At 39.8% G+C, this 12854-nt stretch overlaps 1 protein-coding gene across 3 annotated transcripts in view; it reads left to right on the top strand.

Annotated features, from left to right (window-relative positions):
* ksr1a (kinase suppressor of ras 1a) overlaps nt 1–12854 on the top strand; it is a 41556-nt gene that overhangs the window by 19691 nt on the left and 9011 nt on the right. For 2 of the 3 annotated variants that reach the window (XM_042499010.2, XM_088088403.1), the window contains exons 3-14: nt 4762–4909; nt 4994–5483; nt 7343–7524; nt 7822–7891; nt 8045–8128; nt 8718–8779; nt 8863–8972; nt 9462–9630; nt 9932–9973; nt 10293–10341; nt 10783–10846; nt 12490–12777. In XM_042499010.2, the coding sequence (XP_042354944.1) occupies nt 4762–4909; nt 4994–5483; nt 7343–7524; nt 7822–7891; nt 8045–8128; nt 8718–8779; nt 8863–8972; nt 9462–9630; nt 9932–9973; nt 10293–10341; nt 10783–10846; nt 12490–12777 (1758 nt within the window). The remainder of the gene's footprint in view (nt 1–4761; nt 4910–4993; nt 5484–7342; nt 7525–7821; nt 7892–8044; nt 8129–8717; nt 8780–8862; nt 8973–9461; nt 9631–9931; nt 9974–10292; nt 10342–10782; nt 10847–12489; nt 12778–12854) is intronic. The other variant, XM_042499011.2, reaches the window with a different exon arrangement.

Here is a 12854-nt window from a genome sequence, read left to right as displayed (position 1 = left end):
TCAAAGTGTCAAATATTGAGGAAAACAACTGTGAAAGTAATCCCTGTGAGTAAAAAACTAATGCTTCAGACCTTTCTGAAAATTATATTTTCAACCTTTTTATCTGCCTTTGAGACGAGCTGACGCAAGTTTGTGACAGATTTCTGCATATGGTCATCTGCTCCAGGCACACTACTGCAAGTGTTAACATTACATAGCCTACACTGCTGTGTATTTAGCCACATGTTACCAAAAGGGAACCATGAAATCTGGGTTGCCGATGTTGTTAATTTCTCTCCAACTTTGGGTCACATTCCTGCTGGAACATGTCCAGTTGTGAAGATTTTTGGTGTAGGATATTTTCTTGCTGATATTCATAGGTAGAAAGTGCTTTGATACTCTTTTAGAAATTCCTGGCGGCAAGTATACTGCTACATGTAATTCCATGCTCATGTTAGGGAAACATTTTATCTCAGTTCCCCATATTCTTACCGGTAATTTCTCCCTAATGTTAGATCATATTCCCTCTGTACCATGTCTGAAACATTTTTTGTGGGATTTTTTTCATGGTAGAAACTGCTGGTGTACTCTATTGTAGTTATTCCCCATTTGCAAGTACATTGCTACATGTAGCAATGGGTTGATGTAGCCAATTTCTTCTCAGTTATGGACTATATTCCTGCTGGAGTTGTGAGGATTTTTGGACATTATGTTGGTGATTTCATAAAGGTAGAAATTACCCCTATACTCTCTGTTCTAGACCGTCCTCAGCTGCAAATACAGTGCTACATGTAGCTACATGCTAACTTCAGTAAAAGATATAATCGTGGTTGCTGATTTTGTTAATTTCTCTCCAGTATTGCATCATGTACCTGCTGGAACATTTCCAGTTGTAAAGACTTTGGTTTATAGGCTTTTAATGGTGATTCTTAAACAGTAGAAAATGCTGCCGTACGTCCTACTCTGTCATAGTCATTCCCCAGCTGCAAATACAGTATACCGCTACATGTACATCAGGACAACACACACTCTCAGTTGCCAATGTTCATTTCTCCACTAACATCAAGAGTACAGATTCGGAAGACCAGGAAATACTGACCAATCGGAGAAGACTGGGCTTTTTCAGGAGTGGTTTTAAAGAGACAGGTGCTAAAGCAAAGTGATTCAGACAGAGGGTATACACAGGTGTTTCAGCACAGACAGTGTGAGGAAAATAATTTTTTTTTTTTTTTTTACATTAAAACATGTGAACATGTTCCAGTAAGCCCAAAATACAAGTAAGAACCTAAAAAAATGAGCATGATAGGTCCTCTTTACATTGACAAATTTGACTAAAATAAGGTTTTGATGTACATTTTAGCCTGGTTCATTTCTCTGTTTGTATGACATTTTTTAGAAGTGCATTCATTTTCAGTTTAATGTCTATGTGCACGACCATTATAGAATTCTAAAATGCCAACCAGTTAGCGGCCAGTATAAACTCAAACCCACTTAATGTGTAGACTCAATAACCACGTGAAGGTAATTTCTGTGTACACATACAGGCAATTCTGATCAGTAATACTGTATCAAGGATGCTGCGGTACAGCAATCATGTATGCAAGCTGTGCTGTTCATGGTGCTAAAATTGTAATGTTATTATGAGTGAGTAGGTGGGAGGGGAGCCGAGGGCCCACAGCCACTTCTGAATATCACATCACTCACCCTTATGTGTTTGTGCGTCTGTGTGTGTGTGTGTGTGTGTGTGTGTGTGTGTGTGTGTGTGTGTGTGTGTGTGTGTGTGTGTGTGTGTGTGTGTGTGTGTGTGTGTGTGTGTGTGTGTGTGTGTGTGTGTGTGTGTTTGTGTATGTCTGTGTCTGTGTCTGTGTGCTTCCTTTTTGCTTACAGTGTACACATGAGTGTGGGAGGTTGCCCTAGTTTTTTGATCAGTGTTTGCCCTCTCAGAGCAAGGGTTTAACCTGACTGATAAGCGATTGCGTACTTCCCATGACAGAAAAACATCCTAAAGTTACTGGACTATCTCCCATTTCTTTCTGTGATCCACAAACAGTTTGTGCTGTCATATTGCCCACTTTCTCAGTATCAGTAATGTTTGTCTCCATACAGCTTTAGTCTCTATCGTTGACCCCTTTGTCCTCAGCTATTCCCTTCTATTCTGTTCAACTATTTAGTGATTTATGCTGTATAATCCATGGAAATGAGACAAAAGAGAGATTCTGTTCAACTATTTTCGTGATTTATGCTGCATAATCGATGAAAATGAGACAAAAGAGAGATGGGAGTATGTGGAACTAACTTAATGGAGCACTATACTCCCCATATGACCATTTGTACATAAATCACTCACACTGGGTAAGCAATTGATAAACAAATGGTCATTTGAGGTTGAAGTACTCCTTTAAGAACTGCTCTTACATGCACAGGATATTAGCAAGTGTTCAAACTACTGTTTAACGAAGTGGTGGTCCAGCAATGTAAAATTAAAGGTACAGTTAACATTACTGTTCATTTAACTACTGCAGCATGCATGCATAATGTAATATTCAAAATCTGCCACTGAAAATTAACTTTTATGTGTAAGTACAGATACACAAGTTTAAGTTGTTTTAAATGTAATTTTCCACCATGAATCTGTTGATATGGTGTCTAGTTAACAAGAGCCAAGGCTTGTTTTATTTATTTAATCTCATTGTTGATTTTGAGCAGTTTTGCTGTCTGCTAGTTTAAAAAAAAAAAACTGATCCATTGCCCTGTTTCTGTCTCAGTAGTGTTGCATTTTTCTGTCTTTTCACTGTGTGATAAAATAGTTGATTCACAGTATAATGTCTAGTATAAAAATAACAAGTTGTTTATTGTAGGTTGTCACATTTTTTCTGTATTTTCTAAGTTTGGAGGAAAATGTGATTGCAGATCAAACCAGGCTACAGTGCACTCAGTCTGAGCAACTTTATGTATTATGTCTGAGTGTTCTTTTCTTAATTTGTGGGCTGCCAGTGTTACTCAGTCTGCCTCCTACTCTGATTTTCCTTACTAATATAATCCTCTACTTGCGCAATGTTGTGTTGTTTGATGTCTGTTGTCTTCCTGTCAGATGCTGTCAAAGTTTCCCTCACCTCTGTACAGTGATCACTAACTAAGACTCATAACAGCAGTATAATAACTATTGCACAGACTTACTAAAATGTCTTTGAAGCTCTGACACAAATTTGTCTGAATTCAGCTGCAAGTTCAAAACTGAGCACAAACAAGTTGGCCTTGACCACTGCAGATTTTGGAAGCAGGTCCTGTCTGAAGTTTTGACTCCTATCTGCTGATACAGACACGAAACCACGTCTGTAGTGCTGAATAATCTGCACAACCAGATAAGTGAAAGAAGCAGAATGATAAATGCCCCAAACATACAGGATTACCACCGATTTCCAGGAACAGTGCAAGTCAGAGGTTGCGTGACCTATTTAATACTCTAACATGCTGCCCTTTTTAATGCTGACTTTCAGCCTGCTGCCGGCCATCATGGTGTTGAGACCACTGCACTGCTAGAAGACTTACAACAGTTTTTACTGATATTATATAAACAAGCAGAGTATCTTTGCTTTTTTTTCTGAGACACAAATATCATCAGTTTTATTATGTCCACATTAATCGTTTTAAGTTTCAGATAGAGGAGAATACGGCTGTGCGATATAGCTTTAGAATAATATCACGATATCTTTAGGCTATTTCAAGATATATATATAATAAGATATATAATATTTATTTCGATATTTTGAAATCTCCTCTAAACTTATGGAAACTACAAAAAAATACAAAATTATTAAATAAACTAGAGTTCAAAATTAGGTAGCTGCTGCCATAAAATAAAGTTTTATTAACCACTGTTAAAATAGAGATGAAAAAAATACTGTTAAAATGTTAAACTAAAGTATAAAGTCAAAGTACTTTTACAATAAAGTTCAGTATCCCTTTCCAGCTCCTCCATGTTTGTTTGTTTCGGTGCAGTGCTTTGTGTAGACCTCAGCCATTTGGACAGACACAAAGTATTATCAGATGATGTGAACAAAATAAATGATAAAGCACAATATGAAAAGATTTTTTTTTCACCAGACAACAGATTTTATCATATCACACATCCCTATGGGGGAAGCTAATATGCAACTTGTTTCTTGTGATTTAACAAATGATTCAATTCAGTTCAATTCAGTTTTATTTATACAGCCCGTTATAACAAATCACACTTTGCTTCAGAGGGCTTTACAGCATATGACATCCCTCTGTCCTTGTACCCTGGCAGCAACTATGGAAAGACTCCCCTCAAAAAACCCTTCAAATGTTGGAAAAAAAAAAATGTCAGGAACCCCAGAAAGAGTGACTGAGGAGGAATCCCTCTTCCACAATGGGCAGATGGGGGGGCACAGCAACAATAACAGTAACAATAACATCACATATAACAATAGTAAAAGACATAAATATTGAGTGTAGTTTATGATAGCATGTATATTGCATGCAAATATTGTAGTTTATATAGAAGGCAATAATAGTAATGTGTATTATAATAGTGGAGCTATGACTAATAATAATGGCAGCAGTAGTCGGCAAAAGACGAATAATCACCAATAGCTTGATTATTATGTATACACTATAACTGTTTTCCCCTCAGTGGTACACCAGCAGATTGTTTTCTTGTTGCAGAGCTTCATTTACAGCATTTTGCTTGTTTGTGCTCATTCTTGTAAAGTTATTGATCATGCTCTGTTTTTTTTCCTTGTTATTGCTTGTCTGCAGGCAGTGGAAGCAAAGTTGTCCCTGGATGCCTTACTGCAGATGACAGGTGCTCAGGTGAGGGACACAATGCGAAGACTAGGCTCCAGTTCAGAAGAATGTGCTAGGCTCAGTGCTGCCCTCTCCTGTCTGAAGAGTGCCACTGAATCAGGTATGTGTTTACTCCATAGGAGCGACACACATTGTGTTCTTTTTTTTTGTCTTTCTGCTGATGGTGTTTTCTTTGCTCATCTAGGAGGTGAACTAAGGGAAGACAGCAGCCCCTGGCTGTCCGAGCCCACAAGAAGGGACAGCGGCTCTCTACTGACTGCAGACCAGCTAACCAGCCTTGGGAATCCACTCCGCCCTCACAGTCCTTCACCTCTCGCCCGCCCATCCGCCATCCAGTCCACCCCATCCACCCCCTGCGCTACCTTCCCTCATCCCCGCTCAGGCTCAGTGTCAGCGGCGCCCACGCCCGAGGCGCTAGCATCATATGGCCACATTGAAAGCCCTCTCACAGATCCATTCCCAATATCCTTAGCTCGCACAGCTCGGCTCCACGGACACACCTCTACCCCACCCATAACTCCACCCTCAAAGAGGCGTCACCGGCTGAAGCCCCCCTGCACCCCTCCGCCTCCGTCCCGCAAAGTGCTGCACCTCCTTCCCAACATCACCCTGACGCGCAGCAAAAGCCACGAGTCGCAGCTGGGTAACCGCATCGAGGACCCACCCACCAACAAGTAGGTGCTCAGAAAGCCTTATTGAATGCTTTTGATTTGTCTTGACTTTTGATAAAATGACTTCATACACTATGTTAGCCAGTAGGCTTGGGTGGCATAATGGTATTCTGGGGTATTTAGAAATGCTCAAGTTATGAGTATCAATACCGTCAAAAACACAGACGCTTCTTTTTCTACTGAACTGATACGGAGATGCTGTAATATTATTAAGGCGATGTATTGTAGTACAGGGCTCATGCCACCAGAGGTCAGTCTCCTGCTGGTGGAACAGAGCTGAGCTGAGAAAGATGGCAACTGTGAGTGACGGGGACAACATTACAGGATTAGTGAAAAGAAAATGCCTCATAGGTCTCCAAGCTAATCAATCAAATATAATTAGATGTGGAGTCCTAAAAAAAAAATGCCACATTTAACTTTATTTTGAGATGACCTCTTAAAACTACAGAAGCAGTTGATTAGCCACATAATTTTATTCAAGTGCCAGTCTGCCACCTGTAGTGGCAACAAGTGTCATATAGTAAGTATCCTATTTCCTGTCTCTTTGTTATTCTATGGACCATAAGTATTCAAACAAATTACTCAAATTCTGCACAAACCTTCACTCGGACTCAAGAATGAACTGATTAGAATTTGGTGGTTGAGGGTAATTCTTCCCTCTTTTTCTTTAATAGAAAACACTGTCATATATGATACACCCTGGTGAATTGTCAGAAATGTATGAAAAAATAGATACTGCCCAAGCCTATAAGCCAAAACTGTAAACATGACAAAAGTTATCCAGAGGTGACTTCATATGTATAGCCAAACAATCCTCGAGGACTGTAAACTTTGAAAACTAGTAAAATGTCAACACAGTGGGTAAATGGAGGGAACAGGTTTTGCTGAAAAGTCAGCAGCAGTGGGTGCTGTAGCCTACTTAAACAAGCGTGATCATGGTGGTATTACAGTAATTGGGTTACTGGTGTAGCCTCGTGCTTCTTATCACCCACTGATGAGAACAGCTACTGCTGCAGTCGTCCTGAACACATCAGCCCAGCGTCTCGTTCTCACCTCAGTCTTAACACTGTGTCAGGACAGAAGCAGACACACTCACACACACTTTCTCTCACTTCTACATCCCTCCACATCCTGCCTGTTGCTCCTTTGCTCTGGCTGTTTGAGTGGAGCTAATCCCTGCACAGATTCCCAGAGATTATGACTCATGTCAAAACAGGAAGTATTTCCTAGGACTAATGCTCAGAGGTGGCAAGAAGCACAATCTCTCTCTCTCTCTCTCTCTCTCTCTCTCTCTCTCTCTCTCTCTCTCTCTCGCTCTCTCTCCCCCACTCATCTCTCTCTCTATTGTGATTGGATGCACATACACAAACAGGCCACATGTTTATCCATAATATCCTGTCTGTTTATGGAAAGCTTTAGTGGGAAAAAAACAGCGTAAATGCAGGAGTAAATACGGCTGACATAGATCCAGTGCATCTAACGCACACACAGACAATCCTGCTAGTTTATCCTGGCTTTGTACACAGTACGCTTTATTACAACAATCAGGTCTGATTGCTGATTGAAAAGAAAAAATATGAGACAAACAGATTTTTTTTTTAACCGGGATTACTCACGTGCTCGTGTGTGCTGGCTGCTTCAGTCCTTGTGACTTCGGTCTGGGTGTTAAGGATGTCACCCTGTCTATCCCGTGCCAGTGCTATTTAGGTACACCAACGTGCTTCTCTCTAGCCCTTACATAACCTGTCCCGTACAGTCTGCTGTCCCAGCTTTGCTGAACAACCTGCTGTAGCATCCAGTCTTGTTTTTGACGGTAAACCGAACCCACTGATGCTCCAATTTCTTTGTTCCCTTCTCTCCAGGTGTGTTAAAAAGAATAAGTTGTTACTGAATATGCAAGTTAACGGGAATGGATGTGAGGACTCGCCTTCTCGTTACCCCGTCCTGTCTGCACGCACCCCCGGAGTCCACCCAGCTGCCACCACAGCATCTTACACCCTGCCCGGCACGCCCACCCTCATGGAGGAGCACAGCACCATTAAGAGTGAGTCATGCACATTGTGTGTGCATTTTTTTATTTTGCTGAATTCGCACGTTTGATATGTCAGAAATACAGTAGTTGTTTATTCAATGTGACCTGTCAAAAAAAGATGTCTGGGCTAAATAAGCATAGTTTGCTGAATTGTGGTTTGATGATGTTTTAATGATAAACCCCACATTTTTTAAAATCTAATGTTTAGGTCTGCTGACGGCGGTCTAAACATTGGATACTACTCTTTCTCTACATAACCTAACCCTCCTCTTGGTATTTCTGTCTTTGCGTCTTTCTCTGCCTGGATAGATAATGTAGCAGTGCATCGTAGCTCCCCACAAGCAGTGAGGAGGGACATCGGCCTCGCAGTCACACACAGGTGCGTCCTTATGTCATCTAGCTTCACATACGATGTATTCTGTCCATATGTCATATTAAAGCTAACAGGCTAGATTTGTTATTCATCAACTAAAAAAACAAAAAACAGTAATATAACACTGTAGGTTTAACAGCATTTCTTGTGTTTCTGTAGGTTTTCAACCAAATCCTGGCTGTCCCAGACGTGTCAGGTGTGCCAGAAGAACATGATGTTTGGGGTGAAATGCAAACACTGTCGGTAAGTTAAGCACTTTCTGTTTTAAGGGTCATTCACTCAACTGTTTTCTGTTACTGACTGAGACAGTAGAACAGCAGCATGTTAGAAGGAAACACAGGAGCTCTTTCAGGATTCAGTCCATGGTAGAGCCCAACAGATGTATCAGTCAGCTGATATTATTGGCCGATATTTGCCCATCACAGATGTATCGTTATTGGCTTATATGTTATCCAACATGCAGGTATGTTAAGTTTATCTTGAGCAGAATATGACGCAGAAAAGATGCTTAGAGCGATTTAGAATGATCAAATTCCCAATGAAATTTACTGTTTCAGTGCGCTGAAACATTTTTTATAATGAAAGTTTATTGTCAAATCATTACTGCCTTCATTACATCACTTTGTCACAAGTAGTTGATAACCATATAATTGCATTGCATAATTGCATGCATAGATAACATCAGCCAATATATCAATATCGAAATTTTTTACTCCCCAACCTCGTTATCAGCATTGGCCTAAAAAATTCAATATCGGTCGGGCTCTCGGAGTTTGTGGAGCTGGACTTGAAGAGGAATCATGTACAGATATTCTGCCATCTTTCTGTGCAGGTTAAAGTGCCACAACAAATGCACAAAGGAAGCCCCATCCTGCAGAATCTCCTTTCTACCAAGTAAGTTTTCTTTTATCCTCAGGGGGTTGATGGACACTATATGTTGTGCACATACATTTTGACATTTCCAATTTCTCTCCTAGTCGCCAAAATCCGGAGGACTGAGTCTGTTCCATCTGATATAAACAACCCTGTGGACCGGCCGCCAGAAGCACCGCAGTTTGGCACACTACCAAAGGCCATTACAAAAAAGGTAAAATAAGGAGTTCTGCAGTACAGAACACAGTGTCACTTTATGTAGACCTTTAAAACAGTACTGAATCATCGTGAAATTACAAATTAAGACACCCTGACAGAAAGTATGTAAATCAGTGAGGCCACAGTGTTGGAATGCAGAGTTTTGTCTCTGGCACTTAAGCATTTTTATAAATGAAAATTAAGACCACATTTGCCATAATCCCCATCGGTTCCTGTTGCACAGATGATCTCTGTCTGATCCAATTCTGCTTGTGTTTGTTTTGGAGAGAAAAGACATGTGATTGTGCAACTGATTTTGCCATTTGCTTTTCAGTCTTCTCGCCATCTGCCCTTTCAAAACACCGTAAAGATTCATAAAGCTCTCTCCGCCGAGCAAAACCAGCAGATTTTCCTTGGAATCGCACAGTGTCAAATCCCAGTCAAATTAAGTTTGGAAGCTGTAATATGGACTCTGATTAGTTTGCATCCGTCTCTGCCCCAACAGGATCATCCTCCAGTGCTGAACCAACTGGATTCCAGCAGCAATCCGTCCTCCACCACCTCATCCACACCTTCTTCGCCTGCACCCTTCCAGCAGAGCAACCCCCCCAGCGCCACCCCACCACCCAATCCCTCGCCCAAAGGCCACCGGGACAGCCGCTTCAACTTCCCAGGTTAGCCTCACTTGTGCCTTGATGCAGAAACACCAGCAAAAAAATAATAAACAGAAACACATAACTGTACTTACTGTGCATGCTAGCATTGGATTTGTCCACTGGATTTGTTACTGGATTTTTTCCCCTGACCAGTTTAACATTATTTAATGGGCTCTCTTCTTCCCTTCTCTCTCCTAAATTACATTAACACTAAAATTTTTTTACAATATCTGTCATTATTAAAGCTTTTCTAACCAGGTTTCTCCCTCCCTGCCATGCTTGTCGGTCTTTCCCTCTCTCTTTTTTTTTTCTACAAAAGCTGCCTGTTACTTTCAGCATAGACAGCAGTTTATCTTCCCCGGTGAGTTGACGGTCCCAGAGTGTCATGCTGCATTGCTGTTCTCCCATCGCTCCACTCTTTGAACCTTAGATTCCCCGTAGTTCTCTCCATCCTCTGCATGTTTTCTTCAATGGTTGGAACAGTTATTGTCTTTAGCTTGCATGTTGACTCCTAATGGTCTTCTGACACCATCTGCTGGTGGTAGTGGGTGATTGCATGAGCAGTCATGTTCTGTATGTGGTGGCCCAAGAAGCTTTCCTAAAGGAAAAGCAGGGGAAACATGAAGGAATTTTTTTTTATCCTCGTATTTCTTTCTAAAACATCTTATTTTTCTCTACAGATGTCTCCAGTCCTGCTCATTTACACCCTGATGTCCTCCAAGACTCTGTGTAAGACATTTATATGTCCGTTCATTGTTTTAAGCCTTTGAACCTGGAGCAAAATGATTTCCTTCCTTTTTTTTTTTTTTTTCCTTTTTTGAAAATATGGGGAAAAAGGCATTGAGCATTTTGGCAAGAAATGTTCTGCAAACTGCAGGGAATTAGTAGGCTAGATTTGACAAATGAAAATAAGAAATCTAGGGAACTGTAAAATAAACCCAACATATTTATACATTTACATTTATAAATTTAAAATGATCGGAATTATGTATTTAAATATTTTAGCAGAATTACTATTTTGGGCACTTTTCAGGTCATTTTATTGTTTGGTTTTTGTGTTTTGTTTTTTAACTTTTTTTCTACATGTTTTGTCTAATTTTGAAGGAATTATCTTATATTTTCACAGGGTTTTTTGAGTAATCTTTCCATTTTGTATTCTCTGTATCGTAGCAGTGAGATCGAGCCGTCAGCGGATGACATCCATGCTGAGCTGGTAGAAGACGAAGATGAAGAGGTAATGTTGCAACATGATGCACATGCAGTCAAGAAAAAACACACTTTAGTCCAGGTTTAACTGTTAGTATAATGTTGTCCAGAGTCATATCTCTGAATTCTATTCTATTTTTGACGATTGATGATGGTTGATTGGATGGTTTTCCAGCCAAAGCAGCGCAGGGAGGGCAAAAGAAATTAAATAAGTATATGGATTAAAAGACTGAGATGACTCGGACTGGGAATGGTGCAATATGAAAATTTAATGTCACAGTTATCCTCGCCAAAATGATTGCTCTTCGTGATATACTCCTGTTAATCATTAAAATTTGCTTCAGAATCTTAAAATGGCACTAAAACAAACTGGAATCACTGCTCCTTACATATTGCACTATTGATAAGACAGCCATCTTTTTTGAGTAAATATTCTTATTTGTGATAATCTAGACATTTCAGCTATTTGAATTGGCATCATGTCTTTCAATATGAAATATGCCAGTGCTTTCTTAAGATCTTTTGCTTTTTTTTAGGTTAGTGTGTATTAGAGTTGAGCCAAATACTCAGATTAAATGAATACATTACAAATAATGTACTTTTGATGAGTACAAGTATAGAAAGTGTAGAATGTTTCATTATCCGCACTCGTGGTAAGGGAAAATCCTCCTTTATATAGCTGTGTTCAATCACAGATTGTTCTTAAGATTGTTCTGTAAATATAATTCTGAATAAATAATAAATAAAGCAACTTCTTCAATAACACCTTCTGGTAAGGCCCCACCCACCTCCAGTTTCAACTTTACCTCTTGTATACAACATGTAATGTAGCTGGTTAAACAGATACAGATAATAGTGTCCACTCTGCATTTCCAGTGAGTATGCAGCCTGTTTTTGCAGTCATTTTTTTCCCACCTCTGGCCTGTCTGCAACCTATTTCCAGAGTTAACCATGTGCTGTATAATTATTTTATTTTATTTTATTTTATTTTATTTTATTTTATTTTATTTTATTTTATTTTATTTTATTTTATTTTATTTTATTTGTATTTTATTTTATTTTATTTTATTTTATTTTTGTTTTGTTTTGCCTTTTAATTTTCACACACACACACACACACACATATATATAAATATATCGTGTGTCAAGCTTATTTCTCAGACTGTATCGGACATGGAGCAATATATCTTTTATATTAATTCAGGCACATCAGGTAATTTAATAGTGATATAACGATAACAATTTTTCATTTCATAAAATTACCCAGATTGCAGGTTTGTTGTAAATAATTTCAGTATGAATGGCCCCGACATTAACAAAAAGCAGTGGCTCTTTTGACATTTATTTGTGAGAACCAGGTGAACTTGTTTGGCTGTGATGATGACCATGCTGTGGTGTTATTAATTAAACCAGGAGAGTTGTACTGAAATGGAAATATCACTATTATTCAACTGGGACTGCAACACAAAGCTGTAGACAAAGGAAAAACAGTCCTCACAAGTCACTACTGGCTCACATTTACCAAATATATTGACTCATCCTCCATTAGACTAAATATATAAACATGCAATAAGGAGATGCAGACATGCACATCTAACTGCTTTGTGTAGATTTTATGTCTTTTCCTTTTTTTCGGAGTGGATTAGTAAATCCGTCACCACACTCTTGCAGGAAGGAGAGGAGGAAATTGAGGTTGAAGATGAAGACCCTGACGTGGAGGATGATAATGAGGAAGAGGAGGATGAGGATGAGAATGAAGGGGAAGATGAGGATGACGGGGAGGAAATCCGGATGAACGTGGGCTCAGATGGCGAGTGCGACGAGCTGGACGACCTGCCCACCTCTCGAGGAAACCAGTGGAAGGGCCCCATCTCCCGCAAGGCCAGTCAGACCAGCGTGTACCTGCAGGAGTGGGACATCCCTTTCGAGCAGCTGGACCTCGGAGAACTCATAGGAAAGGTGAGGAATCGAATCTAAAAAATGAATAGTTTGTGGCATATTCCACAAAAGCACTCTGCTGAAGATGTTTGTTCTTT

This window comes from Plectropomus leopardus, chromosome 15 (genome assembly GCF_026936395.1).
Source record: "Plectropomus leopardus strain MGB_pleo_1.0 chromosome 15, ASM2693639v1, whole genome shotgun sequence".
NCBI lineage: Eukaryota > Metazoa > Chordata > Actinopteri > Perciformes > Serranidae > Plectropomus > Plectropomus leopardus.
This window is presented reverse-complemented; position numbering and strand designations above follow the sequence as displayed.